Source organism: Rhinatrema bivittatum, chromosome 10, assembly GCF_901001135.1.
Source record: "Rhinatrema bivittatum chromosome 10, aRhiBiv1.1, whole genome shotgun sequence".
NCBI classification, from domain to species: Eukaryota; Metazoa; Chordata; class Amphibia; order Gymnophiona; family Rhinatrematidae; genus Rhinatrema; species Rhinatrema bivittatum.
This window is the reverse complement of record NC_042624.1, coordinates 57,740,890-57,767,076: the sequence shown is the minus strand read 5'-3', so window position 1 is coordinate 57,767,076 and position 26,187 is coordinate 57,740,890. Positions and strand designations below refer to the sequence as shown.

At 43.8% G+C, this 26,187-nt stretch overlaps 1 protein-coding gene across 1 annotated transcript; it reads left to right on the top strand.

Moving 5' to 3' along the window:
- The first annotated feature begins 386 nt into the window (after positions 1-386).
- Positions 387-20,906, top strand: C10H1orf53 (chromosome 10 C1orf53 homolog). Its single transcript, XM_029618630.1, has 3 exons — positions 387-804; positions 11,508-11,609; positions 20,673-20,906. The coding sequence occupies exons 1-3, from the start codon at positions 574-576 to the stop codon at positions 20,742-20,744; spliced, it is 405 nt and encodes a 134-aa protein (XP_029474490.1). The 5' UTR covers positions 387-573; the 3' UTR covers positions 20,745-20,906.
- Positions 20,907-26,187: the final 5,281 nt, after the last annotated feature.

The following is a 26,187-nucleotide window of genomic DNA, read 5'->3' as shown; positions in this document are numbered from 1 at the left end:
TTGGTGGTTGATTCCCTTGCTATATCTGTAACTGCTTAGTCTGTGTTCTGTTGGTGTGATGGTAGTTCTTAGTCAGGAAAGTGTTGATCTGCCATTTTACTGTTGGCTTTTATTTATTTAGTTATTTGAAGCATTGATATTCCACCCTCTTCAACAAGTGTTCAGAGCGGATTACAAAATCAACTCAATTCCTACAAACATATTAAAAAAACAAACAACATGCCAGTCCATCAAACAAAAGGCATTCACAAACAGCAATCAATACAAGAACAGTTCACCAGAAATAAAACATTCCAGTATGGGGTGACAAAATCATAAGATCGACTGAAGTCACAAGAGTGTGGTATTTTGGGGTAGATTCTGTGATCGGTTGGGCTTTAAAAATGTTTGCACCTGGCAACACTGCCAGGGTGAAAGAAGCTTTAGCAAAGGAGAGAGGACGAGCAGAGCGTGGCACCCGCCTCAAGGGCAGCGAAAGTTCTTGTTTCTGCGGTTGCCACCCACAGAGACTCGGGGCAGCTCCCGGGGCCTGCAGCGGCTGGGAAGAGCGCGGGCCCTTGGCTGCCCGGGGTTATGCAGGGGCTCAGCCGCTGGCTGGCGGCTCCGGGCAGGATCGCGGCCGCAGGCCCAAGGAGACGCTGTCCTCCGCCCCCGCGCTCCTCCTGCGGCCCGGGCGCCGCCACGGACGGCGGCGGCGATGGGAAGGCCCGGAGCTCCGGGCCGGAGCAGCGGCGGCGGCCGGCGAGCAGAGAGCTCGGCGAGGCGGAGGCGCGGATCGTGGAGGCGCACGAGCAGGCCTGCCGGGTGAGCGCCGGCTGCCGCCCCACGTCCCGGCGGCAAATGGTAGCACGGGGGGGTGCTGGGGGGGGAGGGAGCCCTGCATCTACAACCCGCGCACATGAGCAGCAGCCCAGGGGGGTGCGGTGGCAGGGATCGGGAGGGCGTCTCTGGGCAGATCTGCAGAAACCCCCTTCGTCCGATCGCTCTGTAAGTGGCAGCCGCTTGGTGCTGCGGTGTTATTATTGTTCAAACGGCGACTGCGGCCGGAGGTCCAGACCCAGCAGGTGGACCTGAGAATGGATCAAGTTTCCCGGATTATTCGATCCTCCGGCTCCAGCTGGAAAAGCAGAGTTTGCAGTATTTAATAACCAAGCGCCTGATTTACTAAAGCAGTCCCGTCGTCGTCCCCCCCTCTTATGTGTCTATAGGGAGAAAAAAAAATCCCAAACATTAGTAAACCAGCCCCTAAGTGCAGCAGCTAGGGTTGTGGTGTGGCCGATCCTGCCAGACGACTCCCTCCTCCTTTCCGTTTCTGGAGTGGGCTCAGCCGGCCTCTGCTAACTCTTTGGGATCCCGGAAGCCAGGCTTCTGCTCTTTCTTACAGTCAGGCCGATTTCAAATATTTGAGAAACTAACCCAAGCCACAAACCTGAACTTCTGCCAGCTGCTCATCAATTCTTCATCTTGGTTATGGCACAATAAAAATAATTCAAACGTCAAAATCCAAAGTTAGCAACCAAGAAATAGCTTCTAATTCAGTTAAATGCAATACCCTCTCTCTTTTTGAAATTTCTGTGGGGCAGTCAATTAGTTTGTGATCAATAGTTTGATTTATGGTGTCTGTGTATGACCACAATCATAGCCAGAGCTATTTTTTTTTTAACTATTTCTTTCTTACTCTTGGATTTGTATCCCAACTTTTTCTGTCATAAGGACTGCATCAAAGCAGCTAACAACAAATCCAGGTTAAAACAATCTATAATTAATACAACAATATCAACAAATGCAGTAAAAATTCAATACAAAATAATCAAATAAATAAGTAAGTAATGTAAAAATCACCTAGCACCACTCTGGCCTGGATTGTATGAATCTGGTTGAATCTGCACCACAGTTTTCTAGTCTAGCTGGCAGGTCAAAACTGATAATTTCCTTCTTTGGATTATTAATTGGACGTTTGTTGAGAAAGTTAGTATTGGCCCATTTTCGTCTCAAGCAGCCCCCTTACAATAAAACCTGTGGTGATTAGGTCTTGCTTCATTGACTACAATGGTATACAAGAGAATAATCTCTCCTGGGGTAGATTACCCAGATCTTGATGTATTGGGAGTCTTTGGTTCCTCTGAATGCATACTGGAGAGGGGTTGCTATATTCAGCAGCACAGGGAGCCAAGGCTTCAGAGTGCCAGCTATAATTCACAGGAAGACCCTAAAATGGTAACTTTTAAACAGGCTTGCGGGCGCACATGTGTGCACATTCGTTAGCCCACGCCCAGGGACATATCCATTTTATAACATACGTGTGCATGTTATAAATTAGCCTGACTTGAGCGTCCATGAGCATGCAATTAAGTGGACGTGCACTTATGGGTGCAAATCCCGCTTCTGCTATGTAGGGGGAATCTTAAAAGACAGGCGCGCCAACGTCATTGCCAGTTTTCCTAGTTCGTTCCCAGTTCACCCAGTTAAGAGAGAGGACTTCCAAATCCCCCTCATTTAATAGCCCTCGTTCCCCACTGCTAGCCCCTACCCTTAAAACCCTGCTGATGTGTTTAGTTTTTTTGTTTTATGACTTACAAGCCATCCATAGCAGAGGTAAAGTTATGTGACAGGGGAGCCTGGCACGCGCCTGTGTCTGTAAGTATTTACGCGCAGATTTCAATGTGAAATCCAGGAACGCCCATGGCCTGCCCAGACCACACCCATGCCCCATCCCTTTTTTGGAACTTTTCATTTGTGCGCATAGCGTCAAGTACACACGTATGCGGGCGGCTTTTAAAATCCGCTTGGCACATGCCGGCCCAACTTGTGTTGTGAACCCCTCCCAAATTCCCCCCAGATATCTTGACTGCCTCCCCACTCCCAGTAACCCATATGTATTTTGTGATGTATTTTAATGTATTTATTGTATTTTATCTCTTGTAAACCAGTGTGATACATCCCTGTCCCACAGAGCTTACGAGTTAAGTTAGTAGGAGATGTGGGATCTGACCCCTAGTTTTCCTAGTTCCCAGCCTTTTGCTTTACCTACTGGGGGGGCACCTGTGCGCCTTCTTCAAAGGCGTGGCCTAGGGGCCAATTTCCATTCTGCCACCTGCAGCACCAAATCCAAAGCACATGCAGTGTCTTTTCATATCCAACCATGACCTGTTCCCTGCTAATTATTTCCATTTCTATGCTCTTCCCCCATTTCACACACTGTCCCCATTCTTCTTTTCACGTTGTCAGTGCACACATAAGAACATAAGAAGATGCCATGCTGGGTCAGACCAAGGGTCCATCAAGCCCAGCATCCTGTTTCCAACAGAGGCCAAACCAGGCCACAAGAACCTGGCAATTGCCCAAACACTAAGAAGATCCCATGCTACTGATGCAATTAATAGCAGTGGCTATTCCCTAAGTATAATTGATTAATAGCCATTAATGGACTTTTCCTCCAAGAACTTATCCAAACCTTTTTTGAACCCAGCTACACTAACTGCACTAACCACATCCTCTGGCAACAAATTCCAGAGCTTTATTGTGCGTTGAGTGAAAGAATTTTCTCCAATTAGTTTTAAATGTGCTACTTGCTAACTTCATGGAGTGCCCCCTAGTCCTTCTATTATCCAAAAGAGTAAATAACCAATTCACATTTACCCATTCTAGACCTCTCATGATTTTATAGACCTCTATCATATCCCCCCCTCCCTCTTCAGTTGTCTCTTCTCCAAATTGAACAGCCCTAACCTCTTTAGCCTTTCCTCATAGGGGAGCCATTCCATCCGCGTTATCATTTTGGTCGCCCTTCTCAGTACCTTCTCCAGTGTAACTATATCTTTTTCGAGATGCGGCAACCAGAACTGTAGAAAGTACTCAAGGTGCAGTCTCACCATAGAGCGATAGAGAAGCATTATGACATTTTCCGTTTTATTCACCATTCCCTTTCTAATAATTCTTAACGTTCTGTTTGCTTTTATTGACTGCCACAGCACACCGAGCCGATGATTTCAATGTATTATCCACTTGGATGCCCAATTTTCTAGTTTCACAAGGTCCTCCTGCAATTTATCACAATCCGCTTGTGATTTAACTACTCTGAATAATTTCGTATCATCTGCAAATTTGATTTGTACTCGTTGTATTCCTTTCCAGATCATTTATAGAAAAGCATTGGACCAAGCACAGATTCCTAAGGCTCTCCACTGTTTACCCTTTTCCACTGAAAAAATTGACCATTTAATCCTACTCTCTGTTTCCTATCTTTTAACCAGTTTGTAATCCATGAAATGACACCACCTCCTATCCCATGACTTTTTAGTTTCCTTAGAAGCCTTTTATGAGGGACTTTGTAGATGCCTTCTGAAAATCCAAATATACTACATCTACTGGTTCATCTTTAGCCACATGCTTATTAATACTTTCAAAAAAATGAAGCAGATTTGAGAGGCAAGACTTGCCTTGGGTAAATCCATGCTGACTGTGTTACTTTAAACCATGTCTTTCTATCTACTTTGTGATTTTGACCTTTAGAATTGTTTCTACTATTTTTCCTGGCACTGGTCAGGCTCATTGGTTTATAGTTTCCTGGATCGCCCCTGGAACCCTTTTTAAATATTGGGGTAACATTGGCCACCTTCTAGTCTTCAGGTACAATGGATGATTTTAATGATAGGTTACAAATTTCAGTTTTTTTCTATTTTCCTCATTTTATTAAAGTTTCCCTTTTGTAAATTTAGTGTTAGAGCTATAGATTTACATATCGTCCCCCTTCCAATCAGTTCAAATTTGATCATGTTATGATCACTATTGCCAAGTGGCCCGACCACCAAATCCTGCATTCTTGTAAGAATTAGATCTAAAATAGCTCCCTCTCTCGTTGGTTTCTGAACCAATTACTCCATGAAGCAGTTGTTTATTTCATCCAAGAACTTTACATCTCTAGCATGTCCTGATGCTACATTTACCCAATCAATATTGGGGTAATTGAAATCTCCCATTATTACTGCACTGCCAGATTGGTTAGCTTCCCTGATTTCTCTTCGCATTTAATCATCCATCTAATCAGTTTGGCCAGGTGGACAGTAGTGTACGCCTAACATTATACTCATACCCAAAACACATGGGATTTCTACCCATATAGATTCTACTGAGCATTTAGTCCCTTGTATGATCTTTATCCTGCTAGACTCTATTAGAGATGTGAATCGGAACTGGAATCGGTTCCGATTCACATCGTTAATTTTTTTTCATGTGGCCCGATCGCATTTTTGTTTATCAGCTGCGCCCGAGCCAATAAACAAAAAACCCACCCCGACCCTTTAAAACTGATACCTTAGCTTCCCCCACCCTCCGAATCCCCCCACAAAAACATTTTACAACTACCTGGTGGTCCAGTGGAAGTCCCGGGAGCGATCTCCTGCTCTCGGGCCGTTGGCTGCCACTAATAAAAATGGCGCCAATGGCCCTTTGCCCTTACCATGTGACAGGGTATCCGTGCCATTGGCCGGCCCCTGTCACATGGTAGGAGCACTGGATGGCCCGCGCCATTTTTAAAGATGGCACCGGCCATCCATTATTCCTATCATGTGACAGGGGCCTGCCAATGGCACGGATACCCTGTCACATGCTAAGGGCAAAGGGCCATCGGCGCCATTTTGATTAGTGGCAGCCGAATGCCCGAGAGCGAGAGATCGCTCCCGGGACTCCCACTGGACCACCAGGTACTTGTAAAAAGTTTTGGGGGGGGGTGAGGGAGGGTGAGGGAAGCTAAGGGATCAGTTTTAAAGGGTCAGGGTGGGTTTAGGGGTTGTTTTGGTGTGCCGTTTTTCCCGCCCTCCCCCAAAACGATAAGAGAACCCCACGAACAATTTTGTGGGGTTTTCCTATTGGTTTCGGGGAGCCCCCGATTTCTGACGACTTTGAAAATATCATACGATATTTTCAAATGCGGCCGGCTGCCGCAAAGGCCCAACCCGTGCTGCGCCAGGGCCATTGCTCTGCTGAGCGTCCCTAGGCAAGCACGCGCGTGACTGAGGTATTCTTAAAGGGCCTGCAGCGGGAAATTCCCCTCAGCGCCCTGTGATGATGTCCCTGGGCCTTTCATATTTAAGGCCTGCTCCCTTATCAATGGATGCCTCGGCAATAGGTCAGACTCGCTTGAGTAGCTAGTTGCCACGTAGTTCCAGTGTGCTGTCTTCTGTTCCTGATCCCTGCTTCCTGTTCCCGTATCTCTGATGGTTCCTGTTGCCTCGTCTTGTGTCTTCTGGATCGTCTGCTCCCTGTTGTCTTGCATTGTTCCCCTTCCTTCAGATTGTATCCTTGGTTTGGACCTTGGTTTGGACCTCGGCTTGGATCTCAGTTTGGACTTCAGCCCCTCTTTGGTATTGGACTTTTGGCTGACCTTGGACTTCACTGGATTGCTGCCTGCCCCGACCTCGGTTTATCATCAGTTCTGCTGTTTGCTATCTGTCCTGACTTCTGCCTGATCTGACCTGTCTTCTTCTTGCTGGCCTTCTTCTTCCAGGATGGATTCTCCTTCATCCAGAGGCCCGCGCCTAAGTCCAGCCAGCCCCGAGCCCAAGGACTCAACCTGCGGGGAGCGTGGGCTGGTATTGGTGAAGTCCCTGTTGGGCCTCTGCTCCAGCCAGCTCCACTCACTGACGGTGAGGACCTGCAAGGCTCCTCCCTGTGGGTAGCACTAATCTCATCTCAGTCTAAAGGTCCGCAAACACAACAGCAGGAAGGAGGAGGCAAGATTAGAAACATGATGGCAGATAAAGACCATACGGCCTATCTAGTCTGCCCATCCACACCAGTTATTCAGCTTTACAATCCCTACCATTCCTTCAGAGATCCCCTGTATTTATCCCTTGCTTTCTTGAATTCAGATACTGTGTTTACCTCCTCCACCTCCACAGGGAGGCTTTTCCATGCCTCTACTACTCTCTCTATCAGGAAATATTCCCTTAGATTGCACCTGAGCCTACTCCTTTTCACATTCATCCTGTGTTTCCTCATTCTGTAGCCTCCTTTCTGTTGAAAGTGGCTCACCTCCTGGGAAGAGAAACCTTGGAGATATTTGAATGTCTGTCATATCTCCCCTATCTCGCCTTTCCTCTACATGTTTAGATCTTTAAACTTGTCCCCATATGCTTTAGAACGAAGACCACTGACCATTTTAGCAGCCACCCTCTGGACTGATTCCAACCAGTTTATGTCCTTTTGAAGGTGCGGTCTCCAGAACTGTACCCAGTATTCCAAATGAGGTCTCACCAGGGACTTCTACAGGGGCAGGAAAGGTGAGCTGGGCTAACAGTGGTGACGGCAACAGAAGCCAAGGATGGAGGTGGGCCAGCTTCAGCTGCAGAGGTGGCTACAGGAGTGTGAGGGCTAGCAGGCAGTTTGCTGCAATTTTGTGACAGGGAGCAAACTGTGCGGCGGTTGCCACACCTGTGGAATTGTGGCAAAGAAGTGTCTGTGAGGACTGAGTCACCGAAATGAAAAGGCAAGCTTGTGAAAATATCACCTTTGGCCCTTAACTGGTATTTTGTAAAGAACAATTTATTCTAAAAGGTAGGCTGAAGAGATTTGTATTGGTTTATTCAACATTATCATATTCTTTGTCTATGAAAAGAACAGAACCTGTGTGTTTGATAAGGTAAAACTCCCCAGGGTATTGCTAAACAATTTTATAAATTGTACAGGTCATTTCTGGGAGGGGCCGGCACCTGTTTTTTGCGTCATGCCAACATGATTTGAGCAAGCCCAGTACGGTTCCTCTAGCCCTGTTCCAGATGTGCCTGGCAGCATCCAGTGGCACATGTATCTGGTTTTTAAAATGAAGAGCAATGTTTTTAGGATTTTGTTGGTCCTATGAAATTGAGTGATTGCACTGCCACACCCTAGGATGCGCATTAATGGATTACAAATCAATCCCTGGCTGTTAAAAGCAACGTGGCATTAAACTTGTGCTTCACAGTATGCTCGAGGCATGCACCATAACTGTGCACTGCACAATCTGTCATTTGTCCTTGCATATATGTATGTGTACATAATATGGCAAGTATGGCCTGCTAGTAATGTCAGGAGTGCAAATTGGAAAATATTGACCCATAAGGAAATATAGGCATTGTTTCTCACTATTGAATAAATGTCGAGCCTGTATTTGTTTTATAATAGTTCTATTTTTTTTAAAAAGGCAGAAAAAGGAAATCCGAGAATGTAATCAGATTAATTATTCCCTTCTGTGTTAACCAGCAACTGGACAGCAATTCATTTTATACTATTGACTAGTCAATAGCTCATTTTCTGTTGGCTCTTATGATCTTTTTTCACCAGTTAGATTTTTTATAAATCCAGGGGGCATTTTGAATAGCCCACATTGTTTGCAAAGTGCATAGGCACTTTTAGCCGGCACGCATTTTAGAAAAGTCAGCCAGCACAAAGTGTGCATAGCAGAAATGCCCCCTCCTACTTTACAACTGCAATCTTGTGTAGGCGACCAAGCAGCACATGAACATTTGACAACCAAATGCCTGGGCACTGCTTTGCTCCCGTGAACCAAACACCCCTGCAGGAATGCCTCTTTTTTTTTCCCACAGCTGAAAGTTTGCACACAGTGGAGGCCGGCGTTTACCTTAAGACTAGGTAAACAGCTTGGAAAAGTGCCCATCTGTCAAAATATTATATATATATATATATATATTATATTATATATATTTATATATAATGTACGTATATAAAATATATAAAGATATAGGGGACATATTCAGTAAGACATTTATCAGATAAGTTATCCAGCTAAAGTTAGCCGGATAACTTGTCCTGGATATTCAGTGGGATAAACGTCCTACTGAATGTCCTTGATTAAACGGATCCAGCTAACCTTACCCAGATAACTATAAACTTAACCAGTAAGATTTTGAATATCACTGGTTAAGGTTATCTGGGTTACTTGAATAACTTGAATAATTTTAGACCTAACTGGCTAGATTCAAAAGCTCTCCCCCATTGACTGTTACCATCTATGTTGGAATCGTTCGTTTCTGGCACGGCTCCAGCGTAGATGCTTAGCAACCCCAGATGCAGTTACCACGATCTGGGTGAAGATTCTGGAGGTATCTGGAGGTCTGGGAGGATATGGGCTTGGGTGAGGGGAAGGTCGGTGACCCTGGATCCAATAAATATTTGTAAAATTTGCCGAGAGAAGGGCGGGGGGGGGGATCCCAGGATTGGCAGCAGCGATCATAATTGACTTTCCAAAGGAGGGGAATTTGGGTTTGGCACTGCTGCAGACTTGGCCCAGTAAGGCCAAGCAGACTTGGTTTTCAAGTGGGAGGGAGAAGGGGGGATGTATTAGGGCCAATAGGCCCTCAAGATTTTTTGTTGTTTTTTTAACTCTATTCACCCCTTAAACGGCTATATTCCTTTGAATGTGGCTAGTTAAGTTTAAAGTTATTCAGGCACGACTACATTTAGGCAATAACGTATCTGGCTAAGTCCTAATAGCTGGTTAAGTTATTCGTCTAACTCTGCCCCTCCCTGGGATGCCCCCAACACACCCCTTTCTTATTCGGCTAATTCTCAGCCAGACACAGACTTATCTGGCTAACTTTTAGCTGGATAAGAAAGGAAAATATTAGAAACTAGCCATTTAAACAGAACTCACAAGTTATCCATCTAAATGGCTTTGTATATTGATCCCACAAATGTTTTGCTAGCTAACAGGATACAATTTTATGTTGTAGCTAGTGCTATATATTGTGTAATATACTTTGCAGCTGACTACTCATTTTATTATTTTCTTTGTACTTTGAGTTAGAGTTGTGTGGTTTTTTTTTTCTTTTTTTGAGCCTGGCCATTTTCTTCTTTGGGCTTCCAGCTCAGTCAGAACCAGGTCTGAGACCCGGTGTCATGTACCTTCCTGGCAAGCTTGGTTCAGTCCTCACAGTGACAGTATTTGATGGGGCAATCAATCACCAGAAGCTAGAAATCCTCACCTACTAATTCACTCAATACAAAAAAGGAGGATGTAGTATGTTCTCTTTTATAATTTTTTAAAGTGCTAAATAAATTGTCCTTATCAACTCTTTACATAGGAACAAATACCATCAGTATTAGTGCAAATGGAATTTAATCCATCGCCTCTCGCCACGCAATGGGCCTCAGGCAAATTCAGCGTTTATTCAAGCACTTGGTATATAATCATTTGGTATTGTTCCTTTATTTATTCAAACACATTTTAATTCTTATCCACTAAAAAAATTTTTTTAGATTATTTTCAAAATTCATTTTATCCCAAAACCCAAAAAACTCATTTATTTGTGTGTTTCTAAAATCTCATATGCTTATTATTATCCTTGCATAAATTAAATGTCCACCGTCATTTAGTTTGTTTTAATCATTGAAATCCTAGAATAAAAATCCTAGGATAAATTATACTTAGCCCCACTGTAGATGTATTGTTTCTCAAATTGTCCCGACATGGGCCATGTTTCGACTGTTGCCAGTCTTCCTCAGGGGATACTTAGTATGTTTTAATCACGATTCCAAAAACATGCATTAATGGCGCCGAGGCGCCATTAATGCATGAAAAGGAATGGGCATTAATAACACTGTCAAATTAACTGACTAGCGCTGGAAAGGCAGAAAAACAAAACTGTTTTTGAAATCGTGATTAAAACATACTAAGTATCCCCTGAGGAAGACTGGCAACAGTCGAAACATGGCCCATGTCGGGACAATTTGAGAAACAATACATCTACAGTGGGGCTAAGTATAATTTATCCTAGGATTTTTATTCTAGGATTTCAATGATTAAAACAAACTAAATGACGGTGGACATTTAATTTATGCAAGGATAATAATAAGCATATGAGATTTTAGAAACACACAAATAAATGAGTTTTTTGGGTTTTGGGATAAAATGAATTTTGAAAATAATCTAAAAAAAAATTTTTAGTGGATAAGAATTAAAATGTGTTTGAATAAATAAAGGAACAATACCAAATGATTATATACCAAGTGCTTGAATAAACGCTGAATTTGCCTGAGGCCCATTGCGTGGCGAGAGGCGATGGATTAAATTCCATTTGCACTAATACTGATGGTATTTGTTCCTATGTAAAGAGTTGATAAGGACAATTTATTTAGCACTTTAAAAAATTATAAAAGAGAACATACTACATCCTCCTTTTTTGTATTGAGTATTTGATGGGGGCCATGTACCAGGGCTTCTTCTGTAACCCTGCAGTCATGGGTTCTAAACCAGGCCACTAGGTGTCGCCATTGCAGAACCACTGTGACTCCCTCTCTGGGGCTGTGAATGCTGCCTCTGCAGCATCCCCAGCTCCACAGCAGAAGATCTGACTCGAAAATCGAAGCCAGGCCACAGGACCAGCCCTACTCCTGTGATTTTTGCCTATCAATTCAGTTTTGGTGGAATAATTAAAATCTATGGTAAGCAGAGATCACTGTAAAAAATAACAGGATTGTAAAGAAATCTCAACTATTATCTTGTTTTTAAGGCCGGACAAGAGAATTATGTGGATCCTGAAACTGGATGTTTGGTTTTCACCAGATTTGCCCATTTACAAAGAGGAAACTGCTGCGGCTGTGGATGCAGACATGTGAGTGTTATGTTTAGGGCTTTTGATTCGAGGGGTTTATAAACTAAATTCAGAGGCATGGGTAGCAATTTTTTGGTTGATTCAATTTATTAAGCTTGGTTCAGTTTTTTTCATGCCTTTATTTTAAAAATTCACTGAATTCTTCTAAAACTTATTTAAAAAAACAGTCCAAGCACTCTCACACCCTCTCAAAACAGCCTTTACACTCTCACTCCCAACCAGTAATCCACCCAAAGCAGAAGCATTCAATGTAAAAAAAAACCCCAAAACTTAGACAACTCTATAGCCGAGGCACAGACTCCCACCCAGCACAGCCCCAGCCTGATCCCTCCCCACAGCTCAAAATCTCACCCCGTTCCTCCCCCACAACCCAAACACTCACCCTAGTTCACCACCCACAGCCCAAGTACTATCACCCTGTTCCCCTCCCCAGAGCCCAAGCACTCTCACACTGTCCCACCACAACCCAAGCACTCTCACCCTTAATTCTCCTCCCCACAGCCAAAACATCCTCACCCCAATCCTTACCCACATCCCAAGTACTCTCACACCGTTCCCTCAACCCAAGCACTCTCACACCGTTCCCTCAACCCAAGTATTCTCACCCCGTTCCTGCCACAGCTCAAGCACTCACCCCGTTCCCCTCTCTCAGAGCCCAAGCACTCTCAAAACATCCCACCACAACCCAAGCACTCTCACCCTTAATTCTCCTCCCCACAGCCAAAACATTCTCACCCCAATCCTTACCCACATCCCAAGTACTCTCACACCATTCCCTCAACCTAAGTACTCTCACCCCGTTCCTGCCACAGCTCAAGCACTCACCCCATTCCCCTCTCTCAGAGCCCAAGCACTCTCATAACGTCCCACCACAACCCAAGCACTCCCAACCCCATTCCCCCCCTACAGCCCAAGCACTTGCTCCTGCTTCCCCCCAGAGCCTAAGCACTCTCACCTTTGTTCTCCCTCCCCAGAGCCCAAAAACTCTGATCCCCTTCCCCCCCACACAGCCAAAGCATGTTCACCCCTCCCCTCACAACCCAAGCACTCTCACAGGTTAAGCCCTGGCTGTCCTGAGCAAGAAGGGCAAAAAAGAGAGTGGGGAAAAGAGCACAGGAGGGAAAGAAAAGAAAAAGGCTTTCAAGACATAGATGTAGTTTTTTTTGGGGGGAGGCATGAGGAAAGCAAAGCTGGGTCAATCCCCCTCCCCCCCCCTGCAATATGTCCTCCCTAGCCCTTGCTCCCTCAAACTAAGCAAAGAAAACTATGCCTATGAATCAAGAGAAGGGATCGAAGCAAAAACAGGAGAGGAGGGCAGAGTAAATGTAAGCAGGAAAGCACTCAGGTCAAGGAGATTTGTAGCTGGTGCTGCAGCTGGTTTTTTAATTCTTTATTAATTTCAAAATACAAGTCATCAAGAAACTCTTGATACTAAGTAAAGCCAAAACACTGCTCAGCAGAACAAAGTGGGAGGAGTAAATAAAAGCAAATACAAAGCAGGAAAAAATGCTGCCCAATTACATTGAACATCCATAACAACTCTGTGAAGCATGTAGACTCAAAGGGACCTTATTGAGAAAGAAAAGATCTAATTGAGAAGGATCAAGGAAAACATAATTCAAAATCTGGTATCTAATACAACATTTTCAGGGAAACTTGAGCAAAACAAATACCACCTATTTCCAATACTTTTGATTTCTTTTCAAGAAATATCTTCCTCCTTTGAGTAAGTTTGACCACATCAGGAAAAACAGCCACAGGAGAACCTATGATAGATCTGCCATTGAGATGAGAAAACAATCTCAGGGTCAGGTCTTTATCGGACGCCTGAGAATAAGTAACTAACAAACTAGATCTGTCCAGGCCTTCAGAGCTGAAAACCCAGTAAGATCCAGATTAAGGGGAATATGACTATCTTCAGTTGTAGAGGAAACTCTAAAGGAAATAGGTAAATAATAAGCCTTAAAGATTGAAGGTATTGCTTCCTTAGAAATCTTAAGCACATCAAGATAGAACTTCCTTAATAACTCTAATGGAGATAATATAGGACAGAAATACAAATTAAGAAGTCTCAAATTATATTTCCTTATAGAATTCCCAAGGTTTTCCAATTTTCAATGTAAAAGAGAATTATCTTTAACGAGGTTAGCCTGACATTCTAATAACTTAGAACATTTTTCTGTAACGCTTTTAATAGCCTTATCTTCTTCTCTCAACAACTGAGTGTGCCATTCTACCTTCTGAGTGAGATTCCCAACCACACCTAAAATATAGTTGGTTTTAAAGGGAACACTGTCAGCTTGCCGTGACTGCACTGCTGGGCCTGATGTCCTGTTACTGCGTCAAGAGGTTTCCCGGCAGCTTTAAGAGATCTGCTCCAATGGCTCTAACTCAGAAGGTAGTCAGCTAAATGAATATTTGGGCACTTAGCCAGCTAAATTCTAGCCAGCTAATAAGATATTCAGAGTTAGTTGGATAACTTAGCTGGCTAAGGGGGTCATTTTCCTACCGTATCGCACGCAAAAAAGGACTCTTCGCACGCGAAAAGTCCCTTTTCGCGTGCAGTAGCTAAAAAGGGGCGGAGTCGCGGCAGCGTCAGCACCGGAAGAGGAGGAGTCGGGGCGGCGGCAGGGTGGACGCTGCGAAGACTTTGCTGGCGGCGATAAGGTAAGCCACGTTATCGCCGCCAGTAGCACACCCAATAGCACCACCTTTCACGGTGGCACTATTGGGTGCGAAAGCTGGCAGCGGTAACACCGTGGTGGTGCGATCGCTGCTGGCTTTCGCAGGCCCGCCCCCCGCTTCGCCCCCCATCCCCCGTTACCACCAAATTCAGGGAGCTCCGCAAAGTTAGAAAATCCAGCCCTAAGTCTAGTTGGGCCAAAGACCTGTCCTAAAGTTAGCCAGATAACTTTAAGATAGGCAGCTATATTCAGTAGTGTGGCTGCACTAATGAATATACCTCCAAAGTTAGCCAGATAAGTTTATGTGGCTAACTTTGCTAACCAGACTGAATATGGACATCCTAAAGTTTGCATAAAGTGTTAGACATTTCTGAAAATATTGAAAAATTTTAGTGGAGGTTTTTGTGACCTGCGATTCAGATCGTTTGAACTTTCAATGGAGACCTCCACCATTGGCTCCTGTCTGGGGTCTTTTCCTCCATTTTTAAATATATCAGAAAAGTGGCTCCTATTTTCTGGGTCTTCAAATTAGTGGAGTTTTTCTTTATTCTGGCTATACATTTTATTGAACCAACATAAGAAATAACCTACAGATGATGGAGATGTTGAGACCTCGTCGGGCTCTCCTTGTGTGCAGTAATACTGTGGTTATGTATTCAGCCCTAACATTTGGATGTTGGCTCCAGCCTCTGAGTGATAGTCAAGTGTGTGCTAAGAGCATGCTGTACCCTGCATGCTGCAAGACATGGTCTCTCTTGTCAGTCTGTGACGTGGGTGAACCTTAAGGAGGCTCTGGCAGAGTGGGAAGTGGAAGAACAGTGGGCAAACCTGAACGGAGCTATAGTAAGAACAAAAGATCTTTGTCAGGAAAGTAAGGAAAAGTAAAGCAAAAAGCCCGCCAGCAATGGTGTACCAAAGAGAGAGCTGAGAAAGCAAGGACAAAAATATTAGAACTCAGAAAGTACAAAGGATCTCAAAAACAAGTACACAAGGAAGAATATCTGGTAACACTGAAAGAGATGGGGAAAGAAATCAGGGATGGCCATAGTGTGTATGGCAGGAAAAATAGCTCATGAGATTAAATGAGGTGACAGGTATGTCAGGGAAAAAAGGAACTGGAAGACAGAGTAGAAGAGGAAAAATGGGTAGGGCGAGGTGAGGGAAAAACAGGAATGCTAAACAAATGCCAGAGTTCACTGAAGAAAGGAGTGGAAAAGGACTATTCTTGGGTACACATAAGAGTAGGGTAGATATCGCATCATTTACACAGGAGAAGGTTTGGATTGAATAAGCAAAATTATAGATGAACAAAGCCATGGAGCTGGATGAATGCATCCAAGGATATTAAGGGAGCTCAGAGCTTCTGGCAGGTCAACAAACCGATCTGTTCAATATATCTTTAGAGATGGGGGTGATCCCTTGTGACTGGAGAAGGGTAGGTGTTGTCTCTCTTCATAAAAGTGGTAGCAGAGAGCAGTTGGAAACTACAGGCCAGTTAGTCTGTCATTTTATTTGATTTATATTCTGCTTTTCAGGCACTTCAAAGCAGATTGCATTCCTGTCCAGTAGATATTCCCCTATCCCCAGAGGGCTCACAATCCAAGGGCCGGACTCATCAAGGAATGGAGAAAAGGCTTAGTGAATCCGGCAGTGAGTTTGTACCTGAGGCAATGGAGGGTGAAGTGATTTGCCCAAGGTCACAAGGAGTGGCTTGCTAGAGGGAAAATAATAGAGAGTTTACTGGAAAAGCCAGTGGATTGCAGATTGCAAGGCAGCATGGTTTTTACCAGAGGGAGATCATATGAAACAAATCTGATTTTTATTTCCTTGGGTGACCAGAAAATGAGATCAAGGGCATGTGCCGGTTGTGGTTTACTTGTGTTTGCAGTTTACTTATTACACACACACTAAAAATATAAAGAAAACAATCTATAAATACAATAAAGTTTTAAAAACTAGAAATGGCAATGATTTGAAAAACCTGCTAAAAACATTTAAAAATCTACAATAAAAAACAACCCAAGGAAAACTCTTACTGTTTGAATGGTGACATTGCTTATAAGAATGCCATTGCTTCAGGGGAGCAGGAGGTTAAATGGCTGAGAACCCAGGCTGAGACGCTGCTATTGCTACTCCAGACAGCTCAAGTTTACATTGATGATGTCCCTGAGATGGTGAGGAGGGAAAAATGTCTGTTTGTGTTTACAGTATGGGTCAGAAATCAAGTAAAGGCGAGGAATTTTACTTCACTTTGAATTAAAATGGCCCATTTATTAAGAATTGAGAAGTTGTCATGTTTCTGTTACTTATTGAGAGGTATCCATTGCCAGAACTGTTATTTTTATTCTTTTATTGCATTCTTTTTCCTGATTTGTTGTTTGATGTATTTGTGTCTATAGTTTGTGTGACGTTATGTAACTAATTGTATTGGTTATGTTTATGTGTTATGTTTGGTGTTAACAGTAAATTTCAAAATATCTGAAATAGTCATCTTAAATATTGTAATTTGTTATATGTTATGTATTTGTCTCAAGCTTCTGGGAAAGATGGGCTTTATAAATCTAAGAATAAATACATTTTTAACCTGCCCTTTCAACCCTTAAGGATTGCCACAATACAATGTAATTCATATAATACAAATCATAAGTAAAACAATATATAAAATGCAATTCAAAAATGTCAACATCAAATATTAAAATAATAATCAAAACACTATTGCATGTGACTCTCATTCCTCACTCTCACTAGGGAACAGACCAAGGTTAGTAGAAATTTGCCCCTTCCCTCTCAGAAAATACACCAAAGCCAACATTTTGGCTGTAAACATTTCAATTCAAAGAACAGAAGATAATCACCTGATTACATATAAAATGTATACATTGCACATATAATATCTAGAGAGAGTCATTGCCAATATTTAAGAAAATCCCATATTCCAGTAACAGAATGATATTTTTCTGCGCTTTTGCTGTGAACATTTTTCCTTCACTGCTTTCACCTTGTTCTCTGCTTTTTCCTGTTTTTCTTTTCCTATTACTTTTCTCATCTTTCTCCATTTCATCCATCCCCTCATCTGCCTTTCCAATATTGTTCACCCTTCCTCCATTAATCTGCTTTGTCGTGCCTGAAAGGTGGAATATAAATCACATAAATCCATAAATCTTTCCACTTAGTCGCCACCTCATTGCTTCTCTCCCTACATCTTTCGGCTTGTCTCTCCTTTACTCTTCCTCTCCCTCTTTCCCTCCCAACGACTCCCACTCCCATCTCCTTTTTCTCTGGCTTTTACTGCTTCCCAGCTCCCATCTGTCCCTCCCTACTTCCCAGCCTTCCACCTCCTTGGAGCCTGCTTACCTGTATTCTGAAGAATGCTTTACCCTCAGTTCTAGGGGAAATTTACCCCCAGTAGTTTCAGCTTCTCCCCCCAGGTCTAACCAATATCTACATATTTATACATATTTTACCCTTAAATCCATACACACATACACAGTATAACCAGATCTCACTTTGCCATTTTTCAAAAGAAGCAGTTCTAATTTTTCTGTTAAACCTGAATACAATAAAGGCATTAGTCCTCTTACAAGCTTTGATACCTGGTGCGATGACTAAAGCTGGATCCCATATTCCAGATGTGAACTGAAAAGTGCCATATACAAGGGCACTGTCACCTGCTTCTCCCCATTGCCAATGATCTTTCTCATGCATACAAGGATGCCTGTATGGCTTGTCAACAATGAACCAACTACCCAGAGCCAAGCCCCATACCATGGCAACACAACATATCTGCAGCTACCTCCTGGCAGCAACTTTATAGGTAGCAATCAGAATCTGAAACAAAAATTGTTCGAGTGCTGGTGCTAAACGAGGATTGTACCATGTTGAGCAGAATTATAATGACACTGTAACTATCTTTCTGATCTGAATGCTAGAAATATCAAGAGTCAAGAGAGTATGGGTCAGATCTGGTGAACATTTTCCCCACAGACACACAGTGAAAGAAATCTTGTAATACATCTGGCCCTGGAAGTTGTTGCACTTTACCTCGGTTTTGTTAATCAAAAAAAGGGAAACTTCCGGAACTGACATGCTTATAAAGCCATCAAGTCAAAATAACTGAAATGTATTTTTTAAATAATGCATTACTGATTTAGCAGGCCTGGATTTATGCACAGGCACACGCGGTCTGTGCATGAGGTGGCAAAATAGAGGGGGTGGCAGCATCCCTGGCCTCTGCCACCTTGCAGATCTCCAATTCTCTGCTGGTTCTCTGATTTATTTATTTTTTGCTGCTGCCTCTCCCACCTCGCCATAACATCAGGTTTTCAGCTGCTAACTACAACCCTCAAATTTGCACCGAGAGAGCGCCTTACTATAGTGCCTATGCCCTAGACAGGTATTTTAATCCCTATGGGAGGGCCACCTACTAACTCGGGGTGGGGATTAGGTATGAGCGTCGGGGGTTGGGGGCCACTTTCGCATTCCACATGAGACCTACGGAAAGAACAGTGGTCTCTAGTGAAGATTTGCTGGCCGTCAGAGTGAGGAAACTCACTCCAAGAGGAGATTTGGGCAACGTTCTCTCCACCTAGCTTGCTGGACACTCTACCTGGGCAACAACAAGCTAGGTGGAGAGAACGTAGCCCAAATCTCTTCTTGGAGTGAGTTTCCTCACTCCGACGGCCAGCAAGTTCTTTCCGTAGGTCTCATGTGGAATGCGAAAGTGGCCCCCAACCCCCGACGCTCATACCTAATCCCCACCCCGAGTTAGTAGGTGGCCCTCCCATAGGGATTAAAATACCTGTCTAGGGCATAGGCACTATAGTAAGTCTCTCTCTCTCTCTCTCTCTCTCTCTCTCTCTCTCTCTCTCTCTCTCTCTCTCTCTCTCTCTCTCTCTCTCTCTCTCTCTCTCTCTCTCTCTCTCTCTCTCTTGGCTCGCAATAGAAACTGGCAAATATCGTGCACTGCACGCACACTGGGAAAACATCGTGAATTGCGTGAATGGCGACAACATCGCCACACGCGATGTTTCCCCACTGCACGAAAGAAGCCTCATTTGCATTGGTAACAATGCGATATTGGAAAATGAGGCCCTAAGTCAGCCTATGTCCACAGATCCAGGTGGTGCCTGTGATTGTGCGCAATGGGCCGACTCAGGCGAGGGTGCAAAGATTCCACCCAGGCAGGGATGTGTACATGTGTTCAGAAAATAGACTCCAGGAGCTCTTCTTGTTTTGAAAATAGTGTTTAAGCTTATGCGGTTTTACTGTTTAATTTTTCATGTTTGGTATCCTTTTTCCATCTAATTCTGAACTAAATTGAGTTTTAAAAAAACCTGATTTTATTTCCAACTTTCAATACCAGCACATAACACGGCACTCTCAACTGAGATTGGTTAGACATAATCTCCAAACCATTTAGATTGGGGTTTACATCAAGTAGGTACTAACGTCCTGCTTTCAAACTGAAGTCTCATGGGGATGGTGGACTTCTCTGTTAAACAGGAAAGTTTTATATACAGAAAGGTTGCAGAGTATCTTGGAACTCAGCCTACAGGAAAATGCAACCTGGCAAATCTCCCCAGTGTTTTGTGCACATATAATTATTAGAGAAGTGCTTCAGTTTTTGTGACATAATCATAATTTTGCTGTTTTCACTAATGACCCTTTCTCATCACATTTTTGTTTACAGCAAATCATTAGAGCTGGGTTTAATTAAAGCAGACTTAGGAGCCCAGCACCGAAAATTAATTTACTGCCCCTTTGCAGGGGAGCGTTCCGGGTGTTTTTCAAAGGAGAAAAAATAATAACCTCCTGTCGCATTTTCCAGAGGTTTCTTTGATACAACCACTGCTGTAGTTTGACATTCTGTATCCACATTTTCAAAACCCTTCCTTTTTTTTTTTTCATGTGGGATAAAATCTTAGAAGCTCCGATCAGTCACTTCTTTGTAAACAATAAATGGAGAATATTGAAATTAGAGGACATCTCATGTTGGAAATCTGGAATGTCTTCTCGCTCTTTATTGCCTCCACTTCTTATGTTCTTCCACAATAATCCAAAAAAAAAAAAAAATTACCAGTCAAGAAAGTGCTGTCCGAATGTACCCAGTGAGGAGGCTGCAGCATGATTGCTTTGGACAGTAACAATCCGAAAGTTGGAAGGACATATGTAGGAAGTGATTTCGTGGCCACTAATTAGGACCATTTGCTCCAAGTTGCCATTATTTTCCTTGTAGTCTGGAGGCTGCAATAGATCAAATGATTTATGTAACATCATTACCTCGTCTTTTTTTTTTTTTTTTTGCTTTGCCATAAGCAGTGCTCTGTTTTCATGTTTGTTAAGCAGTGCAATGATGACCATATTTCTCTTTCCTTTGCAGTGTCCATATGGTCAAGTGAACGTTAAAGACCCGGCCAAAAAGAAGCAGTTTAATTCATTTTTTTATACTTGACAAACCGTTCCTTTTTAAATTACTTGGAAGCCCCTGATTTCTGGCCCTGCCCGGTCCAGAATCCATCTTCAGGCGTGGCTGCCTTGGCGCTCTGACTCCTACCGATGCAGATTCCTGAGCAACGCAGTTGTTTTCATTTATAATAAAGAACATTAAGTGACATCTCGCTTCCTGTGCCAAATAATTGATATTGCTGCCCACTTCATTTTGTGAGCTGTACCTAGCCCCCCATCGTAGGTTTGTCTCATATTTATTCGGCTATTCTTTGGTCCTTTTTCAGTCAGGAGTTTTCTCAGCCACAGAAAATATTTGCTCGACTCTGGCCCTCGTGGGCAAACAGGCAAGGAGTCGGTGTGACAACCTCAGCCTCTAGAAGTCCCAACGAAGGCTTTCACTGCCACCTTGGATGCCATCTTTTCCACCCTGCACGTAAAACCTATTCCAAATCCGATTTCAGTGCATGCAAGAATGACTGTGGAGATTTCAGGCTGGATTTAAAACGGGATCAAAACCCCTTTCTGAATGAAAGAAAATGATAAATATAGACTAAGCGCCATTTTATTCTCCTTTTACATTTTTTGAATTGTCTATCCTGTGTTGGGACTAGGGTTGCCGGCCGTCCAAATTTTTCTGGATTGTACAGATTTTTGGGGTACTGCCCAGAAAAAAGGAGGAGGCTAAAATGTTCGAAAATGTCCTGACTTTTAGCCCTCAAGGTTAGCGCCTGATCCTCTCCTTCAATTATACAATATAATTAGGGACCTTCATTTTCAATTTTCATTTTATTTTCCCTGGGAGTTTATCAGTGTTTACTACACAAACAAAAATTTAGAAAATTGGTGTAAAAAGGCTAATTTTTTTCTACTGATCTTCTCCCTATTTTTGTTTGTTGTAATAAACACTGAAATTCCCACGAAAAATACAATAAAAACTGAAAACAAAAATCAATAAATATAGTGTGTGCTTTGGTAGCTAACGTACTGTATATTCAATGTGTTGGAGATATTTATTTTGAGTCACTTACATAGACTTCAGTCCATGATTTCATCAGAGGCCTAAAGAATGTTACACATCAGTAATTTGGCCCCTGGGCTGGTAAAAGCAAATCTTTTTCAGAATAAAGAAGTTCAAGAACTAGTGGCCATGATATGAGGCTCTGAAGGGGTAGGCTCAGGGATAACATAGGAAAATATTTTTTCACAGAAAGGATGGTGGATGCATGGAACAACCTCCCAGGGAGGTGATAGAGGCAAAAACAATAACAATTAAAGAAAGCACAGGATCATTAATTGCAAAGAAGTGAGAGAAAAGCCAGAGATCAACTGGGGTCTAAGTCACTGTAGCAGAAAGTACTTGAGCAAACTAGATTGGTCCTTATCTGCTGTCAAATTATAGGTTTCTGTTGCTTTGTAATGGTGAAGAGTGGCAATAAAAGTTGCATGGGCGTAAACCCCATCAGTGAAGATCAGAGCCAGATTTAAGGCGAATGGCACCATGGGTGAAAAGTACCCTCTCAACTGATGGCGCCCTCCCCGTCCTCTCTTCAGCTGTGGTGGGATGGGATCTGCTGCAGCTATGTGATTTCAGTCTTTGATCGTGGCCAGGTTGGGCCTGATTTCAGCCACGGCAGGGTGGAATACGCCACAGCCAGGCTGGTTGTGTCTTTGGGCCCTGCAGGGTGGGATCCACCATGGCCAAGCAATTCCTCTCATTGACCGTGGTGGGCCTCTCCTCCTCTGTCCCCATGGTGCTCAGGGCACCCCCTCAGCTGATGGCATCCTGGACAACCGCCCGGCTCACCCACCCCAAAAACCTTCCATGCTATAAATGGACTCTGCTGATCGCTGGGTTCTGGTTCGGTGTTTTCATAAGAAGTGCAGTGTACTAAAGGAAGAAATGGTGAAGATATTAAACAGCATCTCCAAATCTTTGGAACTTGACATTTAAAAGTTGACAACCCTAGTTGGGACAAGATATAGTTAAATAAAAACAGCCGCTGGTAACTTGGATGCCTGCTGTACTTTGCCCCTACCATATAGGGCGGTTAGTTATGAGCCAGTAAGGACGCATGAATTTACTTTTCAGCTACTGAACTGATTAATCCTTTTCCATTTTCTTCCTTTAGTACGCTGCACTTCTTATGAAAACACGAACCAGAACCCAGCAATCAGTAGAGTCCATGTATAGCGTGGAAGGGGCTGTGGATGATAGAGCAGCTAGAAGGAGGGGGGGAGGGGGGAGCTCTAGGCCTTGTCTGCTGGTGGAATGAATGGGAGCTCCCAGCCGGGGGAGGAGCAGGACCCGAGTCCGCCCATTCTCTGCATCCCCCCCCCCCCCCCCAACATCCTGCCAGTGCCTTGATTCAGTGTCTGAATCTCCTGCAGGCACAGGCAAATCAGTCCTACCGACCACCGGGGATTAGAGACCGAGCCTGAAAATGGCCTGCCTGGCTTTAAGAGGTTCTCCTGCTAAAAGACGACCTTGATTTAAAAATCCGATTTTGCGATGGTCTTTGCAAAGCAAAGCAAGCTCTCTTGTGAACGTGTTCCAGTTCTTTCCGGTGCGTGTGGGCTAAGAGGGCACCGTAAAGAGATCCCCCCCCCCCTCCCCCACCCAGTCCCTTACTGTAAACGGCACAGAAACGAACACGAGGGCACCCGCTAAGCTAAGAAACCTTGCGGCTTCTGCCTGCCGGCTGCAGCAGGGCTCGTGGAAGGGCCACGCGCGCGCCGCGGTCCCGGGCTCGTGTCAGTCCTACGGGTGGCAGAAGCCGAGGCAGGGCTGGAAGGCGCTGGATCTGAGCGCTGCCCTCCTGGGTTCATGGAAGAGCAGCTGCACTCGTGCACCCAGGACCCTTACAGGCTCTCCTTGTCAGTGAACGAGATTTCCCAATCTTCGCTTTTAGCTGACCTGATTAGGCGGAGGGTTTCCAGTCCAGTTATGTCATCCAGACAGCAATAATAACAATGAAATAAACCGCATTATTTCGACACAGCACAGCAGGAGGCTTATTATAACCTTTCCTTTCCCTCATTCTAAGCACCATTCGGCTTTCACATTGAAGGTACTGGGGAATATTTATGCATATATGCAAGTCACAATGTCGGACTGGAAAATGTGCTTTGTAAATTGTGCTGTAAATCACTCGTGCTTAAGCTGGCCTTCTTTCTACTTACCCCTGGTTTATTGCCGTACCTGGGTGGAGACTGGCGCATGCATAATCATCATTTTAGCTCAAAGCAGACAAATAAAACGATCGTCAGAGTCTACATGGGCTAACTGCTAGGAAACGTCCTTCTTAATAAAAAGATTCATGTTTATGTTTATAGTGTTTAGGCCCTAGGAAAATCCAGGCTGTAACGAGTTGGCTAAATATACCGCTGTGTGCAGCATATCAGCGCAAGGCGCGCACAGTCGCCACTTCTTCCGGAACTGAGGCTGGAGCCGGATTTCCACACCTTGTTTCTGAACTTCACCTAGGTACATACACATACCCCACAGGCAAAAAGAAAGAAAGAAACACATTGCCCCATGCCACCCCCCCCCCCCCACACCCCCCACACACACACACAAAACGTGGAAACCATACAGCAGTCGCTGGGCTGCTTTGCGAGAGCTGCACGCCCATCTATTGGGGAAAGGATTGCTCGGAACTGCAGTCGAGCTGGAGCTATTTAAGAACATAAGACCATAACGTAAGAAATTGCCATGCTGGGTCAGACCAAGGGTCCATCAAGCCCAGCATCCTGTTTCCAACAGAGGCCAAACCAGGCCACAAGAACCTGGCAATTATCCAAACACTAAGAAGATCCCATGCTACTGATGCAATTAATAACAGTGGCTATTCCCTAAGTAAACTTGATTAATAGCCATTAATGGACTTCTCCTCCAAGAATTTATCCAAACCTTTTTTAAACCCAGCTACACTAACTGCACTAACCACATCCTCTGGCAACAAATTCCAGAGCTTTATTGTGGGTCGGGTGTCAGACCCCCCCATTTCTCGCTCTAGCATGACTCAGTATAAGGCCTGGATCAAAGAAGCGCCACATCTCACGCATGAATAATGCAGCCGAATGCGCGCTAGAAGCTTTAACGACAGATCCGACAGACGTCTGCACCTTCCGAAATCGTGCTTCGTTCCAGCGGTTCGGCCTTTGTATGCTGGTGATTGTCAGCAGCACGCTGGGAATATTGAGGTTGCTGATCAAACTATAGAAGCATCTCCAATCTCCTTCCCAAAGTGCATCTCATGCATCTCTTCCTTCCAGTGCTCGTGTACTCGGTGCAGGATGCAGATGCTAAGCCTTAATAGCAGGCTTCTAAAATCACTGCAGGCCCAGATTATCAGAGATTATTCGAGTGAGGGTGGGGAGTTGGAGATGGCTAGGATAGGATCTCTTATCAGTTTCTAATTATAAAAACTCTGCCAAGTCTGAACCATGTGTTGCAGTTCAGGACCATTTGGTTCGGAATGATCTGGAATCAACAATTTTCTTGTTATGTTTTTACAAATTTAAAAAATGTGTATTCGGCCTTATGCAACTTCAGTCGTTCTAGGCGGATTACATGTAAACCATAAACATCCTATAATCATTAAAAACATAAACAAGAGAAAGCCGCACGCAACATGACTTCATTAGAAACTGGCGAAACAGTGAGAAGGATCAACATTAGACTCTAGTACTATGGTTAGGTACTTTGAGCCCTGTATGAACTTTCAGAAAGTAAGACCTTCCTCTGTAACCTATTGCGGTCATAATCCTTCTTGCTAGGGGTCTGTTGCCTCTGTCTTCTTGTCTATTTTTCAGTGAATAACTTTTAGTTAGAGCGATAGCTGCCTCCTAAACTCCTTTGCTGGTATAGAAAATGACTCCCAAGTGGAAAATGACTCTTGATATCTGATTTGATAGTGAGTCAAACTGTATTCCCTCCTAGAGTCATCTAAGGAGCGATACGGTGTGCCAGCTCCATATCTGACTGGAACTGGTAAGGCGCAATGATTGCATACACCGTATCCTATTTTACCATGCTCTGCGGATGAGGAAGGATTTAGGTACAGCACTGTGGATGGGATTTCTGCATTAATATGCTAAAATGCACGCACCAAGCAAGCAACAACCAAAGCAGCCTTAAATCTGCAAGGAACTGCTGCCTAAGGGAAGGCGCCAGGATAGCGCTCAGCTGAAAGGTTGCTAGAAGGAAAATCCTTCAGCCCTCACGATGCTATCAATAATGTTACCCATTTCTGAATAGATCCTTTGTTTTATTGGTGTTATTTTTACCACGCACAGTCTCATCAAGTCTTCAACCGAGGCGTGGTTTTGAAGGAAAGGGTAAATAGAAACCTAAAGCGATTTTTTTTTTTGTTGTTGTCGTTTAATTCTTGTTATTCGCGTATTTATGTCGAAGAGTAAAGAACGAATAGAAGACAGGTAGTAGG